We start from the raw sequence: 27,802 nt of genomic DNA on the forward strand, positions 1-27,802 counted from the left end.
GATGTGCTCGGCCTCGGAAGTCCAGGAGGCCGCGAGTCCGAGCTGCGTCCAAAGTTCGTTGCACCAGGGCTTGCTGTCGCTCTGGTGCTGAGCTGGTCAGCTCGGACTCCCACTGCTCAGGGTTGGGGGATAGGATGGGGTTAGGGTGGTGAGGACGTATGTCAGAGGTATGTGACAGTGCGGGCAGTTGTAGGGGAAAAGGGACGGCGAGGTGTGGTGTAGGATGGAGTGATTATAGACTGTTTCAGTTTGCAGGCGGCGATAAAGGGTGGCGTGGTGTGTTGGGAGGGAGGGGTGGGGCGGGGGGGTATATTCTTCGTGCGTGCCTGCAGTGGGACAGTATGGCACTGAAGGTGGAATCAAGGGCAGGGAGCGTGTCTTCAGTGGTGGGAGGGTAGCACCCAGTGTCGGTCCTTGAAGTTGGGAGTGCCCGGTAGTGCAGATCGCGGGCTGCGGCATGAGCCGCTTCATTCCCAACCAGGCCGGCATGGCCAGGAGTCCATACAATCGTCACTTCTAGGTCCGGAGGTAGGCAGCGTAGCATGGGCGGCATGGGTAAGGCTTGCTGTGGGGCGAGACCGGCCTGGTAAAGGCGGCAGGCTTGCTGTGAATCGCTAATGATGGTGAGATAAGGCTGATTTCGATGTGTAGGATTTCGGCTTCGGGTGTAGGCATATTTCGGTAAGTTGCCGCAGTAAGCATAGAGATAATAGAAGTGTCCAGGGTGACAAGCGTAGCCGGAGAATTGGGGGAGGGATGCGCAACATCCGTGTAACGGGTCTGCGGGTCATTGCCGTAACGCTTCTCGAGAGGGCGTACTCGAGCTTCTCTTCGCGCCCGGTTGTAAATGGGGTGCATGTGCCTGGGTATGGGCGCTGTTCTGAGTTGTTGCCGAATGGAAAGGGGGATGCGCTGTAGGCGCTGTAGGTTAAGACGAGCAGGGGGCGGGGTTCGGCCTATATTATGAAGAACCTGACGGCCTGTGGGGGTGAGGGCAAGTCTTTGCAGCTGAGACGCGCTGGGCTTCGATGAGTTCATTCAGGGTGTTGTGGAGGCCAAGTTTCATGAGACGTTCGTTCGCGGTGTAAGTAGGCAGGCTGAGGGCTGATTTGTACGTCTTTCTTATGAGGGCGTCCAACTTGTTAGTCTCTTGGGGTTTCAGATTGATGAAGGGGGTCCCATAAGTGATACGGCTGGTGAGCAAGGCGAAAAAGCACATTGGCTGAGGGAGCGACCGAGGAGAATTGAAGTAAGCGTGTCTTCTGTGGCTCTGGAGGGGACCTGTTATCGCATTGCGGGTGAAAAATTTGCATTAGTGTCAGCATTAAGAACAAATCGAAAGCTTTCTAGGGCCCATACTTCACGTAACATTGCCTCGTGGCAGGCTGTGCCCTTCCAAAATTTGTTAGATTGGCCATAGAGAAAGAAATACTAATTGGCGTTATGGGACCTGTCGCGAAATCTGAAGCCACTGAAACGAAACTAAACATCGCTTGAATCTTCCTATGCATCAAGCCCTTGTTTTCAGTCCATCAAATTGAAATTTCGTATTAAATTGTGACAAAAAAAATTAAGAGGGCACTACCGCGCGTTTTCTTTAGATAGCCTTTTGAAGCCGCGTCCAATAAGAAATAAAATTGATAAAATGCCGCGAATACGGGACTACGGCTCTACAACTTCAGTCGTCCACTGTAAACTATGGCGACTGCCAGTGTTGGTTTGTGTACCGTTGAATTACAGTGAACTAATTGGGTATCGTTGATCTGACGAATTGGGCACGCACTTAGCGGTTACTTAATTTCCTCGCCTATTTATGGCTGTGCGGTTAATAATGCTCGCACTAAGAGTTTGAAAGTGTGTAACCTCCGTAGTGTACGGCCGCTGTCCTGATGTCCGCCCTGCAGAAACAAGTCTTGAAGAACAGACTGCCCCCGATGCGCCCAAAGCCGTTCTCTCGGTCAGTGTGAGTACTTCGCCGACCGATCGATCAATTATAAGAAGCCTTTTTCTCGTTTGTTTGACGGGCTCTGTTCCACGCTCGTGGAAGCACGCAGCGTTTACTTCGTCGCTGAGCGTCGTTTGACATCGCGCACTCACCAACGCTTCTCCCCTAGGGACAGAGGGAAACCTGGAATGCTTCGCAGGGACTACACGCCACTCACTTGGCGCAGCTACTTTTCCGAAGCCCGCAGTGTTCGAACGAGTGACACCGACGTATCCTTTGGACCGTACTCGTGATGCACTGATAACCTGTGCACTGCACAGGCGGTAGTCAGTTGCTGCTTAACGCCCGATTTTGATAGACGAATATTTCGAGCACTCCTCAGCGTTGACGGCGGCCAGCTTTAGGCAGTGGAGTTGGTCATAGCTGGCGATGAAATGCTGGCGTTGAAATGCTGGCGTTCAAGGGGCACCGCGCACAAGAACTTTGTTTAATCGCTCAGAGTTCTCATAGCGAGAATGAGAGAGAGAGAGAAATAACATGTTTTTTCATCGTGGAGCTGATCCTCTCTACGAAAGGTACAACAATGGTACCTTTTCTGCATGTCCTTAGTGTATCTCTTGCTAAAAAAAGCTTAGGCAAGCTCCACCAATATTGTTTCACCATTTATTATTTGTGATGTCTTATAAGGTGGTAACTTGTCATCACATAAACACACACACACATACAGTAGACTCCCGTTAATACGAACTCGAAGACCATGAAAATTTGTTCGTATTATCAGAAAGGTTTTTTGCATTGTGGACGTTACAGGAGAGCAAAAGTATTGTTCGTCTTTACCATGGAGTTCGTCTTAACTGGAGTCTACTGTATATACATGTATCCTTAGCACTGTAATTTGTCTCGAGGCTAACTTTTTAGTGTAGGGGCCCTTTAACATTGCCATGCAATTGAACTTGAGATGGTTTGTGAATGTGACTTTCTTATGCAAAAGGCACTGCTCGCAAGTGTGTGGTTCACTGCATTTTTATCTGCTAGCACTATCTTACTCATACACCAAGGAAGAGCTGGCATGCGTCCCCTTCGGCAGTGTGGCAATTGCTTTAGTGATGGGCCCTGCTGTCCAATTCTGTGCAACAACGGCGCGGGCACACTTTCAGAGCTAGATAGCACAATGTATACTGGGTGCTGTGGGCTCCGTTTCTAGCACTTCTTTGTATTCCCGCAGTACATTTTGGTGTATTAAACGTTATATTAAAGAACTACGGGGCCATGGAATTGTCTCTCTGCGACATATTTCTTTATGAAAGGGAGCAGCTGTGTTGAAGTATTTTCGACTGTTAGTCTCATGTACATCGCTTCCTTTAGAGGTAACCGGGTTTCAGATATTTATTTATTTATGATGCCTTACAAGCTCAATGCGAGCATTGAGTAAGGGGGGTACAAATTTCAAAGAGTAATAGGGCAGAGAGTAAATTTCAAAGAGTAGATATTTGTTTTAATGCAATTCTTCTCACCAAAAAGCATTGAAATTTGACAAACTGTGTTACCTCCTTTTTATCATCTTGTCTGGGCTAAACTGGCTGGTTGCTATCCTGCATCTGCACTTGTAATTTATGATTTGCTTGAACCTGAGGTGCGGAAGCAGGCGCTCCATTGACATGGGTGAAACGGTATTATTTCTGAATAGCCACAATATGTCACACGATGTTTGTGTTTGACACATTCCCCCATCCTTTACTCATTGTACTTGGCACTAGCCATGCATTAAGTAATACCACTCAAGCCAATAAATTCAGAGTTTTGTCAGAATATGCTTCCGCTGCCAGTTGCTTGTGTGTGGTTCCTTGACAAGCTGCCACCATGAAGACCTTCCGTGTCTATACAAAGGGATCTCATGGGCCGCTTCTCTTCATGCTGCATGGAGGTGGATATAGCGGCCTCACGTGGTCTCTGTTTTCGGTAAGTATTCGAGTAGGGGACTGGTAGTAAGTCCAAACTTTATGCAGAAGAATCTCAGTGACACGACAACGGTTGATCAGAATTTCTGGATGATACGAATTTTAGGGATGCTTCGGGTGGAAAATTTGCTATCAGTCGGGTTTACATGAATATTTTCTGAAGCCTCCATGGTTGATACGCATGCAAAAACAACCAGTGCACGTGAGCAGGCAACGAGGCAAGCCATGAGGGGGAGAGGGGCCACCATGCAATGCACAGCCGCTGCACTTTTTTTTACATCCGCCTCCTTCCACCTCCGGCACTGTTTCCGCAAATGTGGATTTTTCCCAGAGCTTGATGTGGCTCCCAGGGGATAAAATCGAGAGTCCAATGATGACCTGGATATTGAGGGGTGGGGTAATCTCTGAACTCAAGCGTCTGCTCACGACTGTCCGCGAACAACAATGTTCCAACGTGTGGCCTAAGGTCTAATCAAGAATTGGTGGAAGAAGCCAGTGGAATTGCGGCTGACACTGATGGTGGAAATGCCGACCCGGGTGACAAACTGCCATTGACGTCGGAGAACCATCACACTCGATATCCTGTAACACACCTTAAAGGGGCCATGCAGACAAAACACAAGTTTGGTTCATTCGAAGGATTGCCTCGTTAAAATCGTACTGACACCACTTTTAATGTAAACTTCGCTCAAATAGGCTATGTAATTAGGAAAAAAAGGGAATGGCCATAAGACTCACTAGCTCATTTCCCACACTAGAACCTGTGATGTAATATGCACAGCTGTGCGGTTGTCTGAGGCCGGCAAAAGCAAATGCAAGTTGAGGAGGTAAACAATGGAAGTTACAAAAGTACACATAAACATGAAGTACTAGTGCGTAATGCCGCCGGTACTACACGCACTATGCTTGTTATAGCTAACAGAGTCCGGCATATTGGGGTTGTCTCACACGACACTGGCCGATTAGCCATGTTTGTCAGGCATACCCAATGTTTAGAAGCGGTTACTACTTACCGTAACAAAACCAAGCCAAGTGCAAACATGTACACAAACAAAGTGAGGACAGACAGTGGTCCTGCGCAGTATGGTGGTGACATCTAGGAGGACTGAAGGTAAACAAGACGTTCCCAGTCCACTGCAGACTAAATGGTGTGCTAACGTTCGCTTGAAGTCCTGTCCTTGTTCCGTCATCGCAAACGTCACAGAGCACACAATTTGGTGGGAGAATCAATTTTAACTTAGTGAATAAAGCATCGTTTGCTGCTGGACAAGCGCTTGGGGCACTATGAAACACCGAATCTTTCGAATAAAACAAACTTGTATTTTGTCTGCATGGCCCCTTTAAGTGCCAGCAGCGTGACCGACGAAACTGCGGCACGGTTTTATGCATTTCAGACGGCATTCCTCACTGGCATGGAAGGCAGGAAAGTACAAAAAGCATTACGGACTGTTTCAGCCCAAAGTGGCGTTTATAGAGGTTACTAATTTTCATGTTCATCTGGACTTGTCTTGGTTCATACAAATTCGGGGTAATAAGGAGATTTTGTGTGGCCGTAGTGAATTCGTATCATCGAGATTCTACTGTATACACACACCATTGCCCAATGACCTTACAGACTTACGGGTGAATAAATGTTTGGAGCCCTCACGATTTTCGTCTCTTTTCAGAGTGAAATTTGTCACATAGTTGAGTGCCAAGTCGCTGCCATTGATATACGAGGTCATGGTGAGGCCACTCTTCCGATTTCTCAAAGCACACATAATTTTGTTTTTCTGGGGATAAAAGTGAAACTGTTGATGCTTATAATGCTTAAAGGGACAGACAACCGAATTTCGTCGAGTATATGTTCTCTATCACAAATGAAAGGGCATTCCTCAAAACACCTTAATGCGAAACGGTCTTGCTGATAGTGCCCTGGAACATTTTAAGTCGAAATTTTTAGATCTACGAGCCGTACGTGTTTCCCCAAAAATAATGCTGGCAATCATGACATACAGTAGCGTAAGAACATACTTTTGTCTGTATGCGATATGAAAAGCGGTATTTAAAAACTTGTCCCTAGCAGAAAAAATTGTGAATTGCTGGCTTTCTTATCCTTCTATGGCTTTCTTGTCCTTCTTAAACCCCAGAAGCAGCCAGCTGTCTGTATTGATGTGGCCTAGTATGACATACTCTATTTTGCACGAAGGTGCTATCTGTTGGGATGGATGAGAGGTAGAATGCTGGCTTCATGTTGTGGAGGTCAGCAGTTCAATTCTTCCCGAGCGCGTCCTTTTTTTTTTTTTCAGAATCGCCAAACATTGTACAACACAAGCAGGAAGCTCGTTCACTAGGTCTGTTTACTGAACGCTGCCGTTGATTCTGGGCATGGAGGTTCAGTTAGCCACACTGAGAGCAACCCAGCGGCAGTGGGCGGTGTGTCTTTAAGATTTTCACAAGAATGTTTAAAAATACATATAAAATTTTTTACAAATACTTGTGTTGAACAAACTTATACAAATATTTGTATATAATACTTATTAAAAAGTTTGAAGAACAAGTGAGTAAACGTTTCAGCAGTTTCAGTAGCTGCAAGGTTTGCAGGTCACGTGACCAGGACACTTAATGTAGTGTCACGTTTGTGCACTACGAACCGCCACCTTTCAGATTGCGGAAAGTTTAGTGCCAAATTAAAGTTATTTCCACCAATTTGTTTATACATTGCTTGTGGTTACCCCTATTATTTAAACACTGGTTTTCATATGAGCTAGAAAACATATACTTTACAAAAATCGGTTGTCTGTCCCTTTAAAAATTGCGGGGAAAAAAAGAAAAAGGTTGGAAGGCTTTTGCATTTTTTTTTTTTTTTACCTACATCAGGGCAACCCAAGACTGGAAGCAATAGGGGCATTGTGTAGAGACAACTTATCTGAACTGTTATTGCTGCAGAGAAAGATAAATGGAAGGAAGGTGAGGCAGGGAAACAGTAGTGAAGACATAACGTTGGTGTGGTACGGTCGTTTATAAAAGTGAGAACCATGAATTTCAGTGGTAGAAATTAATCAAAGCTATGGCGTCATAAGTAGATCAGATTTACGGGGAGCGAATTGAATAAGTCTGTCATTCTGTATCGCATGTCTTCTAGAGGGCTTCTTCTAATGTCTTCGTATAGCACTGTTGGCTACATTGATGTATGCGGAAAGGGCAGTTTCTGAACAGGCATGAAAGTTGGGCTGAATTGAAACAGTGTTGAAAGCATTGCTTGAAGTTTGTCACTGTAATGAAGAATTGTTATCGTACACTAACGCAGGCTGCATTTGTGGTCGGTTGATAGGCAGTGGTTGCGAATCATGACAGAGACGTGTTGTGGCCCACCTTTCACAGACCTACCACTCTGTTGCAGCTACGGGCCTCTTTAACAATTGCACGTTCCGTACTTTCAGGTGAAACAGTGACGTCCAATGACACGGATCTGTCGGCAGGAACGCTTGCCAAGTAGGCTGCTGCTCCTTCCTAATATGTTTCCTGTAGTGGGACACTGAAGGCTTCCTGTTAGGACTGAAACATCGCACCTTTCAATGCTTTTTCAGTGCTTTATTTCTGTGTAGAATCAACAGCTACACAAAAATGATGCAGAAGAGCACGTCATCACAAAGAGGCACCACCCACAAAGTTGGCTGACAGCCAGAGCAGAGCTGTGTGGGCAATATCACCAGTAATCACTGGGGCTTTTCGATTACCACTCTTGAGAGCGGACTCCCCCGAGGAGCAATCCGGCATTTGTTTTCCACATATATTCTTATGGCGTCAAGAATCCTTGGGCTACCCCTACACTATCTTGCTCTTGCATTTCATAGCTCTTGCATTCGCTAATGAAAATCATGTTACTACTTTACAGCAAAGCAAAAACACTTTACTGAAATTTAAGCTGAAACAATGCTTACTTCTAGTGGTGGTGAGAGAACCTTTTCTGATGAAAGTTTGTAACCTTAAAGGCCAACTGCACTCAAAATTTCGACCGCGCGAAATTACTGTTCCTGCATAGTATGAGTTAAAAGACCGCGATCTACGAAGTATGACGCCTAAAATGTGCGTAATTACGCTGCAAGTGACCAGCAAAAATCAACGATTTTGAAAACTAAACTGGGCAAAACACGGCCATTACGGGCAGGCGGAAGTGACACATCAGCCGTCGGCACGAGCGGCCAGATGGCCTGATGGCGCGAGTTGTGCGGACCGGCCGATGTGGCCGGCTCGGCCAGCCAGGAGGAGTGTGTGAGCGCGCGCGTGCGGGGGTGTGGGAGGCGCGCGGAAAAGTGAGCGCTTGTCCCGCAAGCATGACACTATTCGTGCGCTCCGAAAGCAGCACACCGCGCAGGCATGATGTCGCGACGACACTCGAAAAGGAGAAAACCGTACGGTTAACGAAGCCTCTTCAGGGCCATGAAGGTCAGTCGTAGCAGCGTGAAATACGAGTTTCCTGGCTTCTCCCACTGCAAGGCAGGCCCATCGGCCTGGACAGCTGGCATGTCACTTCCGCTAAATGGCTGTTTGCGCGACACGCCGGCAGGTGCTTTGTCGTCTGCAAGGGCGTTATTTTGAGTGCCTGAAACTGAATAACCACGCATTGCACAGAGCTACCGGTTGCGTCGCAGTAATTATGATGGTACCTACTACACATTTCGAAGGCATTTAGCCAGGGTGAAATTTGAGTGCAGTTGGCCTTTACGTGCGTGTCTTTACCCTATAATTGGCTAAGCAGGAGTTTCCACATGCATTTATGTTAGCGCATCACTGCTTCGCAGCTTTCTCTTTTTTTCTAATGTGCGTAGGCAAGCTCAGCCAATCAAATCGTGTTTCACCATTCAAGTCACAATTTGTGAATGGCGAAGCATGTTGCAACCTAGCGCACGAAAACATGGGACCAGTTTTCACTCTTCTGGCGCTCTTTGCTTTAACAAACCATTGCTGCCGTGAAGGGCATATTTGTATTCACGGCGCTGTAGCCTACCAACATATGTTGGCTTGTTTATACGCTTGTGGGTTTTTTTAAGCTTCTGTACTGTGCCTAGTGTGCCTGTGATTTAGACTCTGGTGTTGGCTTTGGTGGCTGTGTTTTTCATTGCAGTGACATAGGGGCTGTGTATCGAGCCATGTATCCAGACGACTCTGAGCAGCCCTCAGTGATTCTCATCGGGCACAGGTGAGGCGCGCCATTGGTTGGGATAGCTTAGTGCGTCACCTTTTGTTAGCTATCCTGCCTTTTGTTAACTATCCTGCATCTATATTTTTCCCTGGCTGGGCAATGCAATGGTGGTAGCCAAGTCCAAAAAATTCAAAACGAGTAGCATGACGTTGTGCCTTTTGCTGCCTTTTTAGTGAACTTGATGTTCTTCAGAACTTCGCCGCCAAGAGTGCACAAATCGTCGTCTTATTTCGGAGTTCAGCTACCCTTCCGCGTCAACACTCTGGTGCTGAGAGTTTCGTTGGTTTTATTTGGTGCTCTTCGCGTTCGAGAGTAGGCAGATTTAAGGCATTCGTGAAAGCAAATGAGTTGTGCGGAACTCCTTAAACCAAAACTGACATCAGAGCGAATGGCGTTAGATTTTTGCGTGTAGCAGTGAATTAATGGCATTAAAACTTAAGGGATTAGGCACTTAATATCATTTATCGTGTACGTCTGGCACGGGTATTAATCAAAGGCTTACCTGAGCCTACACTAGTGCACCATAAAAAAATTGCCACTATGATTTCCTCAGGCAGTACCGTTCTGATACTATGCCGATGAGTGTATGGGAATTATTTGTGTGTGTGTACTGTTTGTACTTTGCAGCATGGGTGGAGCGGTGGCTGTTCATGCTGCCTACAAGGATGCCGTTCCCAACTTGGTCGGTGTCATCGTCATTGACGTCGTCGAAGGTCAGTCCATCCCTTACTAGCAGGAGACTTGGACCGCTGTGGCACAGATCTGCGTTTTCTTGGTTCTTCCTTGTTCTACCAAAAGTAGCTTCGCAGTAGGCCTTGTCGACCTAGCACGCAATGGCAAGTCTCTGCATCTGAGTTGAGCAGTGTGCCATAGCTCCAAGTGCCCATTTCATTAACAAAAACAGCGCAAAGGACGGGACACGAGTGAAAAGAGACAGGGACGGGCGCGTCTGTTTTCACTCATGTCCTGTCCTTTGCGCTGTTTTTATTATGGGATTCCTACCGACTCGCCCAGCTTCGCACTCTCACCCATTTCATGACCAATTTAACCGTAGAAGTGTGGTAGCTTATTTGTTGAGTCTGGAAAATAAAAATTAGACAGCTGTTTCATCTCAAAGAAAGGTCACGAACTTGTGTATGAATATGGGGGCGATAGTTGTTTAAAAACTCTGCAAGTGCCAGAAATTTCGTTGGCGTTAGCATGCATAAAGTGGGCTGCACACAATGAGATCGCTTAGAACGCACAAATAAGTGACCAGCTTTAATGCTTTTATGCTAAGTGCCACATTCTTTTCATGTTCAGTTGAACCCAACGTTTTTAGATTAGGTCAGTTTGCAAACTGCGCCTCGAGAGGCGGTACCAGTTTGTCGCCATTCCGACAGGTGGCGCTGGCGTTGCGTTGAGATCTAGTTTGAGGAGCGAGGCTCGCCCCGGCCATGTGTTTTCGCTGTGCTGTTGGCGCTCGCCTGCTCGTCACGTCTGTATTAACGTATTAGCTCTGTGCTGTCATCGTGCATACATATTTTAGTGGATCTCTGAAGTGTCGGTGCGGTTTGTTGACGTCCTGCGCGCCAGGCTGCCGTTCGGGGTATGCTTCGGAAGCGGCCAAGTCCGTGCAGCGGCATTTCTTCAAAGCGCCCAAGGGTCCTGACGGATTGAAGGCGTGGGAAATCGCGATTCCGCGGAAAAACTTCAAGGTTACGCCATAAACATACGTTTGTGACATTCATTGTGAGCCTTCAGACGTCGTCAACTGTTACGAACACGTCGTGAACGGTCAAACTGTAAGGATACCGTAAGGCAGGTGGACTCTGAGACCGCGCGGCGCCCCGTATTTTCCCTGACATACCTGAGCATCTTTCGCCACCAAAGACGTCAAAGTCATGCCGAAAACCATCCAAATGGATGACAGTGGTTCCCACCTATGTTGCGTCCTGCCAAAATGATGGGCTTTTGCGCGAGGAAACTGGCGTAAGTGGCGCGAGTGGTGTAGAAAGCGCCGATGTCAGCACGTACGTTGGGAACTGCATGAGTTGTGGTTCGCAGTTATGCAGGAATTCAGCAAATGTCCGGCATTTCAATCGTAGAATGTGAAGGCTTCGTCTAGCCAGGTTATCTTCTACAAGCTCGAACATTCTGGGTGCAATTTGGCTGATTGAGAAGGGTGCAGTAGTCGGGCAAAACTTGTCGGATGAAGTTAATTCAAGAGGTTTACTTGTACCGCCGTGTAGCTACAGCGATAAAAATGGGAATATTCACCCTCAGCTGTCAAGGCAGGAGAATGTAGCAACATTTATTCGCTACATTGTTGCCTTAAAGATCAGCCCTTGGAACAAATGTTACCTGTTTCCAGACGTTTCATCCGCAACAACTGCCGTGAAAGGGCATGCAGTGTGTGTGGCACAACATATTCACGGTGCTGTCAGATCAGATCCCTACCCGGCGCGGTGGCTAAGGTGCCGTGCTGCTGGGCGCAAGGACTCGGGTTCGATTCCCGGCCACGGCGGCCGCTATTCTGATAGAGGCGGAAAGCGAAAACACCCGTGCGTTCGAGATTTCAGCGCATGTTAAAGATCCCCTACGTGGTCAAAATTAATCCGGAGCCTTCCACTACGGCACGCCTCATCACCTGTGAAGCGTCGGCGCGTTAAACCTCTTATAAATAAATTAATCTGACTAGTCAAAACTGAGAAGTGTTGCCTATCTGTAGATTGCAAAAAGAAACGAGCAGGAAAAATCAACGCAGAAGACAGCATAAGCAATGCTCAGCGGAAAAACTACCAGGCTAAACGCTTTAAAAAATCGGCATAAGCAGGGCCACAAGAAGATAAGTGAAGGCTAACGCTTTAAAATATCGGCATATCAGGACTACAAGAAGATAAATGAAAGTGTCTGTGACCCTAACAGATAGTCCATCAGATTTACGAACCAACAAAAAAGAATAGCAGTACGACAAACATTCTCATCCGAGAAAAAACGTTTATTTCTTTTAAGAAACCACATTTATACCTGTCAGGGAAATAAAAAAAAAAAACACTGGTTTAATAATTGGTTCAGTTTTCTTTGTTAACAGCGAAGCTGTTTAACAAATCATAATTTTTCGTGTCCGCAGTTAAAATACCAAGAATTTGCTGAGCGCGTGCACGTGAGCGCGCACGTCAGCACTTGGTTTCCAATCGGCTCACTTGATCAGTTTTGTTGGGGTTGTAAATATGTTCTTGTGAAAACATACCTACTGCATTTGCTTCCACAGCATAAATAAAAATGTCGAGGCGCCTTTTCTTGATTTCAAGTAGATGGCTGACTATTGTAGGCTTTCCCGCAGTTTCAGAAGTGTAAGACGTGTTCGGGTATGCTTTAAACATTATTGAGCTATAAGGGATCCCGTACTGGGGAAAAATAAATGAAAAAATAAATAAATGGAACGGGAAGCAGCCGAAGACAAGCGGACTGTGCAGTGTTTGCCTTGTCTTTTTTTTTTTTTTCTTAAGTACAGCTTGTTTCTCGTTATAATGTCGGTAAAATTGTAAACCCTCAGTCACTTAAGCGTTAGAGTAGAGCGAATTTTTATTTCGCATGTTAAAGAAGAACATTAACGGTGTGCGGTGGTCGTTCACCGGCGCCTTTCCAAGCAAGGAGTAGCAGACGACGCGCCGAGACCGATCTCAACGCTACCGCAGCGCCACCGCCTGGTCGGCGACAGCACCGGCCCGCGCCGCGGTGCTTGGAAGGCCGCGCTCTTTGCCAACTGACCTAATCTAAAAACGTTGGTTGAACCGGCATTTTACGAAACCGGTTTAGTTAGTTGATGCTTTTATTTGAAAGGAAGGCCATAGCCAATGAGGGGGTGGTTGGGGTTGGGATGGGAAGGGGGGTATATAGAATATGATCTTAGTTCGCACTTCACAGTTCACACTTAGTTCACACTCAGCTCACATTTCACACTTAATTCACATTTCAAACTTATTCACACTTTACAGTTTTTGAGTCAGTGTGACGGGTCAGACGAAACCAGATTTTACGAATGTCCTGAAATAACAAATGAATTTAGATCCCGCCTTTAGTTGCCCATAAACTCGATGCTTTCTCAATTTTACCGATTTCTTGATTTAACTAAATAATTCCCATTTGCCAGGTCCCATTGAATTTGTAAATTGAGGTTCAGTTGTAGGAAGCTTCAGCGCTTAGCGTTGACATATTCTGTGACTTAAAAAAAAAAAGAAAAATACTTCTCACGACACAGCTGCCCAGATGGCGCTGTTAGAGATAGGCAATAGAAGTTTCTCTCTGGCAGAGTTGAAAGGAAGATTGCCTCAATTTTTTACTGCATTTACAAGCCCACTTACGTTGTGTGGGGATCACTTGCTATTCACGAAATGTTTTTCATTTTTCTCTCTCAACGTATGGTTCCTATCGATCCGTCTGCCTAATATTCCAGGCACTGCACTGGAGGCGTTACAGAGTATGCAGACGTTCTTGCGGGGAAGGCCATCCTCGTTCAGGTCCCTGGAGTACGCGATAGAGTGGTGGTAAGCTTCATGTCACATTATTTTTCATTGCACATAAAGGTCCCCAGGTGGTCAAAATTAATCCAGGGCTCTCCACTACGGCGCGCCTCATCGTCTGTGTAGCGCCAGGGCATGAAACCCCACAATAAATCAATCAATCTGTTTGGTTTTAGCTTTACCATTTTAAAAAAGGAAATGCCAGTTTAGCTGTAAACGAATTGCAAAAAGGCAGGCTTGTCAATGGCTAAAGTTGTTATCTAGGAAGCTAGTCATTGCCTAATCCTTTGTAAAGTGAAAGAGGGCTACTGCATTCGGCATCATTTGCGTCATCAGATACTTCAGCTACGGCACACTTTAAAACGCACTTGGCTGCTTTTCCTGCTTGTGGAGTGACCAAAAGAACCACATTGCTTGCATGAGCTTAGCAGTGCATGCATTACACAACTGTAGGCTTTGTAAAATGTTCCAGTTGGGCAGTCATTATCCAGGCCGAATTGACCTTTTGCTGCTCTTGTAGTTACTCAGAAGTATGGACTCTGCTGGAGCACATGTTGACATACTGGCTGCTTTTTCTATTTGCTGTGCTGAAGCTGCTTTGGTGGTGAACATTTTGTTGTGCGGCCTCTGTTGGTCGTCACGTGCTAAACCTTGCACATTGTTCTCGCACAGTGTTCGCAGTGGACAAGTTCGTAATTTGGAGTCTGCACGTGTCTCCATGCCCAGCCAACTGAAAAAGTAAGCATTTTTGGGCGTCTTTGAGACAAGCAGAACAGGGGGCGACGGAGTCTTTAATTACAAGAGACACGTTGTGTATCTGTAGCTCCGGGGTGAGGGTGTAGCCAAGTTGTGAGCTGTTATAATGCTCAAAGGAGCTTGCTGCACTGATAAAGGAAAAGCAGATGAGGGCTATTGGCAGATGTAGTGGGCTATGGTAGTCTTCTGTTTGCTTTGCATTTGTGTCCTGCAAACTGGATGTGTCATGCAGTCAATTTAGCGAAGCTTTCTGAATTTGCAGTGAACCACAAAGTTGTGTACTGGTATTACAACTGAACACCATTGCCAGCAAGACCACTGTTTCTTAAGGGGGCAGTTGGGTCTTTGGGGCCGAAAAACGGTCAAAAAAAGCGTTTTCTCAAAAATGGAATTTTTGGCCTCCACGGCCATTTTTCTAACAGTCTGTAAATTTCCTCATCAAAGGGCATCATATTTTGTTGTTATTATATTATAATAGCATTTTAAAGTGCACTCTACAGCTCAGTTAGTGCAGAATTTGATGGTGAAACGGCACTTTTCTTGCAATGCAAAGCTAACATTTCATCCTCAGATATCTTGGCACCCAGAGCAGGTACAACTTTAATTCTTTTTGCTTCTGATACCGAAATGTGTGGGGAATACAATATAGGAAACAAATCTTTCAAATGGAGGCTTTGGAAAATTATTATTGTGTTCAATTGGCACCACCTGCGAGCCATTTCTGGCAGAGCGCGGGAGAAGCGAAGTTCCCTGTGTTGTAAAACGACCAAAAATGGCTAAATCAAAAAAGTTCTTCCTATGTTGTATCCTTTAGTCATTTGTCTGCCTAGCCACGTGGTAATTGCCATTCTGCATGGAGTGGTTATTTTGTAACTGTGTCCCAAAATAATGGCAATTAATCATTAATTAACTAAAAATATAATCAACTTACAAAAAATCTAATAGGAGATTTAAAATCAGCGCAAAAAACTCTATAAAGCAGTGCAGTTTCATTAAAATTGGTTGGTAAATAAAAAATATAGCTCTAAGACCAGTCTGCCCCCTTAAAGGGGCCATGCAGACAAAATACAAGTTTGTTTTATTCGAAAGATTTCGTGTTTTGTAGTGCCCCCAGCACTTGTCCGGATGCAAACGATGTTTTATTCATGGGAAATTAATCAATTTAAGTTAAAATTTCGATTTTCCCGCTAAATCGTGTTTTCGTGGTCTGCAATGATATCACAGGAACCAACCGCTCTGCAGCCGATTGCGAAGCCTTGTTTACCGTTAGTGAACCTAGATGGTGCTACCATACCGCGACAAACCGTTTTCTGCCTTTGGTTTGTTTTTGACCATATTTAAACCTGGCTTGTTTTTGTTCAGAGAAAGAATAATGGTTCTGTGAAACAGTGCTCGCTCGACAAATATGGTCGCGTAGGACACCGTCGCTTGCGTCAATCGGCCAGTGTTGTCTGACACAACCCCAAAGCCACGCAGTCCTGTGCAGCTAAACCAAGCCTAGTACGCGCAGTATGCATCGGCAGTACGCATCGGTTTTTCTATGTTCATGTGTGCTTTCGTAACTTCCACTGTGTGTCCCACCATTCTTACTGCTATAAAAAGAATATGCCCTAAATTTGTGCACAAACAGTTCGTTCGGCAAATTTATTCGCAGAGCTGGCACGTATGACGTCATAGGTTCTGTTGCGGGAATTGAGCTAGTGGGTCGCATGGCCATTACCTTTTTTCCCAATTATATAGCTTATTTCAGCGAAGTGTGCATTGAAGGTGGTGTCGGTATGATTCTAACGAGGCAATCTTTCGAATGAACCAAACTTGGGTTTTGTCTTCATGGCCCTTTAAAGTTATTTAAGTTTGTTGGAGGCAAAACTGCAACCACGGCCATTATAGACATAGCATGTCAAAAAATTTAATTTCTTTTGTCCATTTTTAAAGCTGACGTAGCTGTAGACCTCTAGGGTCTTCAATTCCCATAGGCTGCAGTCCAGTAGGGCAAGCGACGTGGGCCTCTCATGAATCTGTAGTAAAAGTTTTGGCCTTAGACTGGAAGTTTTTTTTTCTTTTTTTTTTTTCTTATTTCCTGAGGCACACCAACTGTTTGCTGCAAGAAGTGCAACATGCCGTGCTATTCTCAGCCCAACTGTGGTGGACAACCGACGAGCCGACTTTCAGTAAAGCAGAATTTTTCGCTTTATAGTGTTCTGCTGTAACTGTGCTCGCACTGTAGATATTTTAACGACAAATAATCGCTTTACGACTGGGAGTTGTTGCGAATAGCTGCGTGAGATATCACAGCTTTGAGGCGTTCACTTTTGTCTCGTGGTTGTGTCTGTGACAGTGCCAAAACAGGGGAGCCAGCAACAAAATGTTTGCCCACGACACCGACCAAACCTGGTTCAGCTGAGGTGGCCTCGAGCCAAGGTGCAAGTGACTTGGCACCCATCCCAAGGGCAGACCAGATTGCTGAAGTTCCAGAGGATGGCGTACCTATGGAGGAAACCCCTGCACAGAGCTCTTCCCTTTCATTCAAGCAGCCTTCATCCAACTCCCCTGTGAGTAACAAAAAGGGGGTGGGTGCACTATTTCTTTTCTGCACTATTAATTTTTATTTTTTTTGCATATTGCATAGAGCAGCACGATAGTTGCCTTATGCATTAGTTGGGCTGGGCCTTTTTTTAAGTGGGCTTGCCAGTACTCGCACGAATATGAAAGCTCCCACTCTTGCGATATTGTCCCAGTGTTTTGTGCAGTTAGTTAGTGGTAAACTGCAGTTACTGGAGGAACTGTTGAGATCGGATTCTTGCTCTGAGCTCTGAACTGGATGCAGACATTAATTACGAGGGGCAGAATGAGTGACTTGTTTGTTTTGATGTATTTCAGCATTCGTTTGTTAAAATAATGGTGCAGCTAAAAAAAAAGTTGCCTGCAACATTTTGGTCACGTAAAAACTCAAGGCTACCCTCAATTTGCAGACTGCCGTTCCCCTACATATTAATCCTGTGGAAACAGCAGTTATCCAGCACTCTCTTTGCAACAGAATGCTGCTCAAAACATGGGTCTTTTCTATGGTGGTAGTTGCTGACACAAGTATGGTGATGGCAGTGCTCACATGTGCAGAGGCCTCGAAAGAATGTGAAGCTGCTGTGTGTGCTTGAGCTGGAAGTACTAGTTAAGTGGTTGACATGGAATGATAGCTGGAAGTTTTTTCTTTAACATTTTTTTCTCAGTGAATTTTGAGGGTTGATTTTCTCATACAGTTCAAGCTCCTGGCTGTTGAGATTGCTGCATTGGGAAATAAAAGAATGATGCTTGCGCAGTGTCGGTCGTCCAGTTCTGATTTTAGCCCAGGGCATGCCTTGTAGTGGAAATTGCAGGTGTAGAGTCAAGGGCATAACTGTGTGGCCGCAGTAACGTGTTGTTCTGACATAGTTTGCAGCTGCACAAAACTTTTCTTGGGGTCCGCTATTTCCAACGACAACAGAAGTTAAGTAACCCCATCCTTATTTTGGTTCTTACAACTTTTGCAGGATGACGGAGCAAACTTTGTGTGGCGGATAGACCTTTCTGCAACGGAAGAACATTGGAAAGGTGAGATGTGCTGCACTGCCTTGTGATTGTGTGCACCAATTTTTGCTGAGAATTTTGAAACAAATTTAAGGGGGCAGATGGGTCTTGGGGGCCGAAAAACGGTCAAGAAAGCGTTTCCTGGAAAATGGCATTTGTGGCATCCACGGCCATTTTTCTATCAGTCTGCAAATTCCCTTGTCATCAGGCACCATATTTTATTGCAAATAGCATTTTAAACTGCACTCTACAACTCATTTTGCGCCGAATTCGAAGGGGAAACGGCACTTTTCTTGCAAAGCTAAGCTAGCATTTTGCCCTCGAATATCTCGGCACCCAGAGCAGGTACAAGTGTAACTTTTTCTGCTTTAGATACCAAAATGTGTGGCGAATAGAGTGTTGGAAACAAATTTCGCAAATGAAGGCTTTCGAAAATTATTATTCTGTTCAATTGGCACCACCTTTGAGCCACTTCTGGCAGAGCGCGGGAGGAGTGAAATTCAGTGTGTTGTAAAATGACCAAAAATAGCTACATCAAAAAAATTCTCCCAACGTTGTATTCTTTAGTCATTTGTCTGCCTAGCTGCGGGGTAATGACCATTCTGTATAGAGTGGTTATTTTGCAATTGTGACCCTAAATAATGACAAATAATCATTATCTCAAAAAATAATCAACTTGCAAGAAATCTAATTACAGATTTGAAATCAGCACAAAAAACTCCATAATGCAGTGCAGTTTCATTAAAATTGGATAGTACATAAAAAAATAGCTCTAAGACCAGTCTGCCCCCTTCAGTGCTTAATTAAACGAGCTCCGTAGGAATGCTGGAGTTAAATATTTTTCTAGCTTGTGTATTTTTGGCTATCTTGCGAAAGTCTGTAGCCTTGGTTTACTTCCAATGCTTAAACGAAGAGAAAGCGTCATCTCATTGCCAGTGGTGGTAGAGCGAGCCATTTTATTTACTTCACTTTCGAGACGCGCTAAATAGTTGCAAGCATCGCCTAATCAAACAACCAGGTCGAATTCTAGATTGCCAAATTCTAGCCTTCTTGGCCAACCCTTAAAAGTCCACAACATGATGATTGCGAGTACGTTTGTGCTGTGTAGGCTGTTCCAACAAACCAACAGTCGATATAATCGTGGCAGTCGCACCTCCTGATTGCACAAAACCCAATTTTACGAATTTTTATGACTTAGCGACTGAATTGGGTTCCTCCTACAGAGTTCCTTAGGATTGACGCTTTTTCAATTTTATGAAGTTTCTGACTTAACGAAATAATTTGTGGACCATATGACTCTGTTTAATCGATGTTAACCTGTGTTTAGTGAAACCTGCATAAGGTCTGAAGCCTTGGTGAATAATACCCCTGTCACACGGCAGATCTAATGACATTTAGAGCAAATGTCATTCGCTCTAAATGACATTAATTCGGCGCTACACATTGAGGCGAATGACATTTAGCGGCTAACTGAGGTCCCGGACCTCAGTTAGTGGCCAAATGAGTAGCCTCGACAGCAGTAGCGCGTCCCTAGACAGAAAAATTCAGTAATAAACCAGGGAATATTGTTTCTAAAAACTGTGAGTAAACTTATATTTTCTTCTTTGTGTTGTTGTTAAAATAAAGAAAGATAAACAAGTACTAACAAAAAAGAAAATCTCCTCCCCAGTGCGCGCACTAGCCGAATCCGGATTTTTAGCAGACTTGTCTTGGCTTGTGATGTCTACTGATGTCACTTAAACGGTGGTTTTCTTGTTGTTTATTTAAAAAATAATCCTTTGTTAGGTTTTTCTTAATAATATTACGTGTGAAAACATTTTAGATGCGCTTGAAATGTGATTCTTGCGGTTTTGCGAGCTCGCTAATCGTCACCGCTATCACAATCAAATGACATTTGTTTCGCCGTGTAGACCCGCACGGCCGGGCCGAATGTCATTAACAGCTAATGTCATTCACTTTGAATGACATTAGATTTGCTGTGTGACAGGGGTATAACCCTATCCATATGCTTGGGTATTTGCGCCGCAGTTTTTCTAGGCGCCTTCACATTTTGAATTACAGTTATATAAAACTTATTCGGTAGAACTTGAGTACACGTGTTCAGTGCGGGACCGGACCCTCGCTTTGGTTATCTCGTTATTGTATTAGAAATTGTACAGAACCGTAGTGCATGCTTCATCTTGGCAAACTATGCTCGGGCATCTAGTGTTTCTGCCATGAAATGCACCTTGAACCTTCCAGACCTAGCCCTACGCAGAAAAGTTGCCCGATTGTCAGCCTTTTATAGATTTCTTTTCAGATGCACTCCTCAAAACCAGAGTTCTTTCTGTGCCGTCGTATGTATCATCCCGTATGGACCATCGTCATAAAGTAAACATTCCGCACTGCAACACTAGCTTATTTTTTGCCTCCTTCATTCCAAAAGAAATCCCGGGCCATTGCCACAAACGTGAAACCTGGGGAGGAGCAAAACATGCAGTATATAAATGTATTTTGTAATCTTGGCCCCTTGGCACTTTTGCAAGCCGAGATGAAACCGTTGGGGGGTAGAGGTATACAGCTTTGCTGTAAAAGTCTCTTGTCTTTCAAGCACAAAGCTCTCTACCACGAGGCGTAAACGAGTGTCTCGGCGTTTTTTTAGTACGCATTACGAAGAGTTCCAGCGCGAGGCATAAACGAGTGTCCCGCTGTTTTTTTAGTAGACGTTACAAAGCGTCCTAGCGCGAGGTGTAAAAAAGTTTCCGGGTGTTTTAGTACCCAGACTACATGAGATGACGATTACGACGATGGCGACATGAAACGGCGATAGCCTGAGCCCTAAGGGGTTTCACCTCTAAAACATCTGATGAATGAAATCACCTACCACCTGCGATACCTAGTCCAATCACTTTTTTTTATCATGACCACATTTATGATCTCAACGTAATTTTGTATTTGACCCGTATCTTTGTTTTGACTACCAATTTTTCTGCCGACCTTGGTGCATCTTGTATTGATATGTTTGTGCCAAAACCACTCCCTCTTGTAATGTCCTCTGAGCATTGGAGGTATTGAAATAACTAAATAAATGTTTTCGCGGTAGTTTGTCAACTGTCCATGAAAAGCGTCAACAAGGGTTCTCTGGTTCGAGCTTGAGGAATGGGGGGAGGCCTTTCGCTCCATGAGGAGGACAAGACAGTGCAGCCGCAACTAAGTTCCCTACAGCTCCCCTTGAAGTGTTTGGAAGCAAGCTGCCAGGAGTTTGGCAGTTTTCTTTCTAATTAGTAGTTTTATCAGAGTCACTGCTAGAACTTGAGCTGCGCAGTGCAAGAGCCTTTTTGAAAACGACTCTTCTCTTGTGTTCCCTGCAGGCTGGTTTGCAGGCCTCTCTTCACTGTTCCTGTCTGTTCCACAACCAAAGCTGTTGCTTCTGGCAGGTGATGAGCACCGTTGATTGCCTTGCGTTCTTATGGCCTGCTGCTAAACCTTCCCTGCCTCATGATATCTTCGGCTACATTTCTTCACAGGGGTGGACCGACTCGACAAGGAGCTCACTATCGGTCAGATGCAAGGTAGGTCCCCAGTCGTGACAGAGAATGCTGCTGCAACTGTGTTGTATACGTACATAAGAAAGGCTTACGGCTTTCTACACTATGTAAAACTCCCGGTAGCCTAAAGTAGTCCAGAGCCTCCCACTGTGGCCAAGTTGTGGGCCAAATTTGTTTGAATGATGAGTGCAATGTCTTTATTTATTGTAGGATGGCTCTTTCGGCCTGATAATAGGGGGAAAGAAGGTGCAGGAGGAGAAAAAAAGGAAAGAAATGTGCATACACACATGCATGTGTGCTGCACGTTCACAATCACACGCGGCAATCGATGTTTGTGAGCGAACGCCCGGACGGTGAGCAGTGCGTCGCGACGGTTGTTGTCGGGGGTGGTACTGGGCCAGGACTTTTCCACAGCATATGGTTCACTGTTGGGCACACGTCCATGGCGCACATGAAACAGGAACTTGTTTATAATTGTTGTGCAAAAAAATAATAAAAATGGGCACACATTTGTTGCAAATATTCACCAGTGTGCCTACGCTTGCTTCACGCTGAAATGTCATGAATATTTCATGTGTGTAGGTACACGTGGTGACCTAAATGGGGCAGAGGGAAGAGATGGCTAATTACAGTGCAGGGAACTGTTTTTCTGGTGGTTTTGTTACTAAGCTGGGGATGTATTAACACCAAGAGATTGTGTGATAATACATCAGTATTCCCGGCCGCGGCGGTCGCTTTTCTGATGGAGGCGAAAAGCAAAAATGCCCGTGTGTACGAGATTTCGGCGCACGTTAAAGATCCCCAGGTGGTCAAAATTAATTCGGAGCCCTCCACTACGACGCGCCTCATCGCCTGCGTTGCGTCGGCGCGTTAAACCCTACAATCAATCAATAATACATCAGTGTGCAAGTGCTGTGAGGAGTTGCTTGCAGTACATCCAAAATCTTTTGACTTTTTTCCCCTCTATTGCCACATGAAACAAAATTAGGCAGTAGATGCAAGCTCTCTCGTTTCTCTTGCAGTGTTCCTGTACTGACCGTGTGTAGTGTAACGGCGAGAAAAATGTTTTAGTAATTAGAATTTGGTTTGGATGAGTTAAGGGGGCAGATGGGAATCGGGAAGACCACCCACATAGCTCTTGGACATCAGTGTCACCATTACTTATTTCAATTTTATAAGATCAAAGTGTAGTATCTGTTCTCTAATTTTATACCCTGCAATGCATTTATTCTGTAATGTAGTCGGTGTGCCTTTAGTCAGTGGCTGAAAGGAGTACTGACACAAAATTTTGAAGGTAAGATAACTTCGGAGATAGATTGGTGTGAACATACATACATCATCTGCAAAATACCAGCGGCAAATACAGCCTAGAACATATTTGAAATCAATTTTAAAGTGTGCTAAATGCAATCGAGCAGCCAGCGGAGCACCTCGTGCTATCGACATTCCCTGGATGTGGAGTAAATAAACAACATCCAAACACGTCACAAGTTTGTAATGGCGGCTTCCGCATCGCCGGTGTTTGTGGCCATCTTGCTTCTCCAATCGGAGGTCGGCACTTGTGCTGTCGAGCAACGACGATCCGATCATTGGCGGAGGAGGCGCCGTGATTTCGTTGGCTGATCGGGCAGCTGGCCACGACATAAGTTCTACAGCGATTCCAGGCACTCTGTTTTTATTGCTTTTTATTACACTGGACGTGAAAACGCGCCAGAGAGACGAAAAGTGCCCTGAGTGAGCTGCATGGTTCCTGCGCATGCGGCGGCCACGGCCACGAAGTGGCGCAGGCCGGTGCAGGTAGCTTGGGTGATAGCTTGTTACTGCTGCACAAAATGGGACTGAAGTCCCAAACAATGCAGCACATACGAGAAAGGAGTAGTTACGATGGTGTGATGGCGAATCGCATTAAAAATCGTCATCTGCACCACTTACGAGAGCGGCAATCGAAAATCTGCCGCAGTGTCAAGCCTAACACATCTGTAGGTGGACCTGCAGGCAGACCGGCCGGCTGCTCCCAGCGCGCGTCTCCCCACCCACTGCCTCGAGCGTTGCGTGTTGTTTTCTAGCCGTGGCAGCAATTTGCACTCGCAGCGCCTGCGTCACATCCACGGTCGCTTTTTAATTAAGTGGCTGACGAGGTCAGTACGTAGAGGCATTCGCAGAAACTGCCGGTGACGTGGAATCGAGAGTGCTACGGCAGCCCTGCTGTGTAATATCCGTCCGACGGTCATGTGGACACCTTTGTTTATACAAAATTCCACGTTTGGCGGGACCAACTGAAACCTAAACTGCAACTGGCCGCATTAAAAACATCTTTAAACAGCCATGGCACGCTGAAGCAAGTGAGGTTTCTACACGTGATAAATAGGTCATTAGTTACTTATCGCAAAAAAAACGGTGCGAAATTTTTCTGTCAGTGCCCTTCAAGTCACAAAAAAAAAACAAGATGCAAAGTTTTTGTGTCAATGCTCCTTGAAGTTCCCCATAGAGAGCTTGCTCCTTGTGACCTCTTTTAGCAAAATTTGAGCAACATAACAAAATTTCAAGCATCAGGTGGCGCTGTGCACACCTCTGCTGACAGGGCCTCTTGGCTGCGGAAGCAAGGCAGAACGATCAGGCAGCACAGACCACCAGATAGCACTTAACTCATCGACCCCTTCTCCCTCTCTCTTTCTGTGCTGCCAGCTTTCCTGGTTTCTTTACTGCCACTGCCACCAGGCTGCACGAGTGTGTACACAGTTTGGTCTGTGGTATAGCGAATGCACCTTGCTAATTCAAAGTATGTTGGACAATGATTTGTAACAGATAACAGACATCATACATAGAAAAAAGAAAGTAAAATAAATGTAGAAGTCTTCATATTTATGCTACCCACCAACATTTTTTCAGTTAGCAGCTTACATTAAAAAGCTGTGGGAATTGTATGGTTCATAATTTTTTATCGGCGTCGTGGCATATGCACACCAGATGGGGCTACTGTGGGTTGCCTTCCTTTTCGTTCGACATAATAAAAAATTGTTTTGTACACCCTCTTGCAATGAGTGACTGGTGCCATTGTTCCATTCACGTTTCTTTATTTTTCGCAATGCAGGAAAGTTTCAAATGCAAGTACTTCCACAGTGTGGTCACGCCGTTCATGAAGATGTTCCAGGAAAGGCAAGTGCTGTGGTTTTTCGCTCAATATAAGTTCCTTTCTTATTGTGTTGATTTCCATTGAGAACTGAATCACAAAAAGTGCTGCATCAGTCGCTTTGCAGGTATTCTGTGCAGCCAGTTATGTGTGCAGGTGCAATAAAGGGTGTTGGATAGTCAAGGGTTCAACCAAAGTTTGTCTGTTCAGGCAAGGGAATGAAGAAAAGAATCGCAAACATTGACCACATATGAAAAACATTTGATGCTTCTGAATCGTATACGCATTCTTTGTTCACTGAGCTGAACAAGAAGTTGTCACTTACTAGCCAGCACGTGAAGTAACAAGCACGTGTTACGTCACAAGCTGGGAACAAAATGTCTCATTATGGCGGCTGCTGGGACCGGTTTTCATTCAGTCAACACCAGCCACAATGAACCGGACGGAAGGGACTGTCAGCCGTCTACGGATGCTCGTTACTTCACTTCCGGGCTTTACATAAGTGACAACGACTTCTTGTCTGACTCAACGAACAAGGAACTGAAATGTCAAATATTTTTCATATGGGGTCAGTGTTTGTAATTTGTTTCTTCAAAGGGTGTTGGACAAGAGAAACAAAATTAAATGTATGTAGAATGCTGTACTACAAACTGTTGTGTGGCAGAATAGCTCTTAAAAGGACACTGAAGTGAATTTGTCAAGCTTCTGTTTTTGTTTGCGTTGAAGAGACTGGCTCAAACAAACACACTTTTGTTCATTTATCCGTTCGATAAAGCGGTATTCAACTTATAAAGCCTGAAAGAAGAAAAATACCATGTGACATTTGCGGCGGCCGCAGCAACTAACAGCAGTGGCGCGTATTCGAGTTGCAGTGTGATTGAATTGAAACCAGTTTCGGTTATGTGAAACATGCTTGGCATCCGACGTCATCATTGGCTGGGCATGCTCGATATCTCAATAATTGGCATACCACACTTCTGCCATTATGTCGGCTGTAGAACGTGTCAGATAAGCCTGCTAGCACTGTTTAGAATCGTAGCGTTCACTGGTCGAGGCATACGCCTTGGCTAATGCCCTCCAGGTCATCGGAGACGTCCAACTGCGAGGTGCTTTGTCCCCACCTTGGGAGCCTGCCTGGCTCATCCCTTTGTCGTAAGAGGCATGTTCGCACCAGGCCGAGAGTTGGCTGATTCGGTACTGTGTCCACAAGCAGTCGGTGCTTGTGTCAACACCACACCAACAAAAACTCGCCAGCGTGTTACTGTCAGTCTGCATGCATTCTGCCAACTTGCTAATGGAGCAATGAAGGTTGCAGCGCAAAATGGTGGATTCAGCATAGAAAACATTACCTAAGTACAAAAAAATCGACTATCCCCCCAGAAAAAAAGCAAGCCCTATTGTGGATTTGAACTTGCTAATTGCGAAACAATGCACCCAGTGCTTCAGACCACACGGCCATAGCCCCAGCATTGTCATGGAGGGAAATATAAAGTATATATCATATTGCCTTATCACATTTTTTTAGTTACAGCATTCCGAGCAGTTTGGATGAAGTTTTCTTGAATAACACTTGTGCAGTAAGCATCCCCCAAATTCTCACGGATATCTTATCTCAAGCGACTGTATTCCTTAGGCAGCGATCCGAAATGTGTGGTCGTGCTGCTGACCGCTGTGCTAGTTCACCCAGTGCAGACAGGGCTTCCCACACCTTGGTTTTACACTTTAAAATAAACGTTTCGGTCGATTTTAATTCCTTAGTACCTATATTAACTTCGCTGACTCTTCTCATCTCTTTAATTGGCTTTAGATTTTCTACTGGCATATACCAGTCAGCGAAGCCTCGCATGGGCACTGGGTGGAGCTACCTGTACTTCACTGACATTACTAAGCTTGATACAGTCTAAAAACTTGCAAACTTAAGGCACATTCTTCCAGGCACAAACATGTCGTGGCTTAGTTTTTTATTGAGTGAATGAATTTCGACGACCTGCTGCCGGCCCGCCGACTAACTCTGGCCGAGTAACTCTGTCAGAGGGCGGGCGAGCCGTGCCGCAGCGCAGTCATGCCAAGCTATCTCGAGTAAGAATCATACGGAACGTCATAGGAAATAGGCGAGGAGGATGCGAAGAGGAGGACAGCACTTTTGAATTGATTTTGCTTCTAGATAAAGTCGCGCAAACGCACCGAGAGTGGTCGAAACATGGCCTAGGGACTCCAGGCTACAATTTGTTCAAGTAATCCCCACAATGTTGACAATTTGCTTCAGTCTCCCTTTAAATAGAATGCCATGAGGGTACTAATAAGAGGACATTTAAATTATAACTAGTAGATCCGCACGCAGTTCCAAGGGTGTGTTTAATGGTTAAAAAGCCCTCTCAGCAATGTAAACGATTATTATGCAAGTGGCAAAATGCAGACCCATTGTGCATGTGTGTGTGTAAATTTATCTATATATTCACCCACTTTGGTTGCAGGTGGCTGAGGCCATAGCCACGTTCCTTGTACGCAACAAATTTGCCGAACCCACATCAAATTTTCAACGGTTTGTGTTCACACTTTTATCTTTTTCGAAGCATGCACCGACTATCTTGTCAGAAAGTGTGCTGAGTGTTCCGGCGCATATGGAATGACTTGTGATAAGTGCAGTTACAGACTTAGTTTATTTAGTTTCACTTTGCTGCGATATGCATGAACACAACCTAATTAAAGATTCTGTGCAAAAGAAAACCCCGAGCTTGTGCATTTTCTGCCATTGACTTGCATTCTGTTTCTTTCTTTTTCAGGACGTTTCCGGCATGCTAGACCTGAATCAAATTGTATTGTGTGTTCCATCGACTACTGCACAAATAAAATGTTATGTGATGTTATGGGCTCTATGTTTCTCACTTTATTCTCCAAGATTTCAAAGCTTCCAGTGAATGTCTTGCAGTAAGAAGGTTATATTTGCACATAGCACGACTCAGCACATTCTTGCACTGAGCAAGTGTGGTTTTTTACCATTGCATTGCATCACTGTCAGGTAAGTAGCTTAGGTTCCATAGCCTGTTCATGTTCTCTTGTGGTGTGACAAAGCTGAATGTGTAAAACGAAGACACTTTTTTTTTTCCTGAAGAGAACATTTGAGCTTCCGTGCTAGAATTCTTCTCTTGTTAAGCACTGAAAATGTTTTCAAGGTAGGTATGGCCCGTTCCCTATGCATGTGGTGGGGACTGTTGCACTTCAGATGCCTCAG

At 45.1% G+C, this 27,802-nt stretch overlaps 1 protein-coding gene across 12 annotated transcripts; it reads left to right on the forward strand.

The window, feature by feature from the left end:
• Positions 1–358: 358 nt before the first annotated feature.
• Positions 359–27,437, forward strand: LOC144174666 (protein phosphatase methylesterase 1). 12 transcript variants are annotated; one of them, XM_077703465.1, is made up of 18 exons: positions 359–555; positions 1,163–1,249; positions 1,905–1,963; positions 2,115–2,214; positions 3,812–3,904; positions 5,571–5,628; positions 7,326–7,377; positions 9,011–9,085; positions 9,716–9,801; positions 13,527–13,617; positions 14,266–14,331; positions 16,688–16,901; positions 17,877–17,937; positions 21,264–21,329; positions 21,420–21,464; positions 24,532–24,596; positions 27,045–27,112; positions 27,354–27,437. In XM_077703465.1, exons 3-18 carry the CDS (start codon positions 1,935–1,937, stop codon positions 27,370–27,372), a joined length of 1,188 nt encoding a protein of 395 aa, XP_077559591.1. In that variant the 5' UTR covers positions 359–555; positions 1,163–1,249; positions 1,905–1,934; the 3' UTR covers positions 27,373–27,437. The 12 variants fall into 12 exon arrangements, with proteins under 12 accessions (XP_077559591.1, XP_077559592.1, XP_077559589.1 ...); XM_077703466.1 differs by having other exon boundaries at positions 359–528; XM_077703459.1 differs by lacking the exon at positions 359–555 and adding an exon at positions 955–1,084 and having other exon boundaries at positions 1,872–1,963.
• Positions 27,438–27,802: the final 365 nt, after the last annotated feature.

This window comes from Haemaphysalis longicornis, unplaced genomic scaffold, assembly GCF_048455015.1.
Source record: "Haemaphysalis longicornis isolate Haplotype H1 unplaced genomic scaffold, Haemaphysalis longicornis Haplotype H1 scaffold_3, whole genome shotgun sequence".
NCBI classification, from domain to species: domain Eukaryota; kingdom Metazoa; phylum Arthropoda; class Arachnida; order Ixodida; family Ixodidae; genus Haemaphysalis; species Haemaphysalis longicornis.

What these genes read in the sequence shown, in the direction of transcription:
- LOC144174666 (XM_077703455.1), top strand. Translation starts at nt 1,029, where the DNA reads ATGAGTTCATTCAGGGTGTTGTGGAGGCCAAGTTTCATGAGACGTTCG. An exon ending in GTGATTCTCATCGGGCACAG is followed by an intron (nt 9,086 to 9,715) that starts GTGAGGCGCGCC and finishes TGTACTTTGCAG; the next exon opens with CATGGGTGGAGCGGTGGCTG. An exon ending in GAGTACGCGATAGAGTGGTG is followed by an intron (nt 13,618 to 14,265) that starts GTAAGCTTCATG and finishes GTTCTCGCACAG; the next exon opens with TGTTCGCAGTGGACAAGTTC.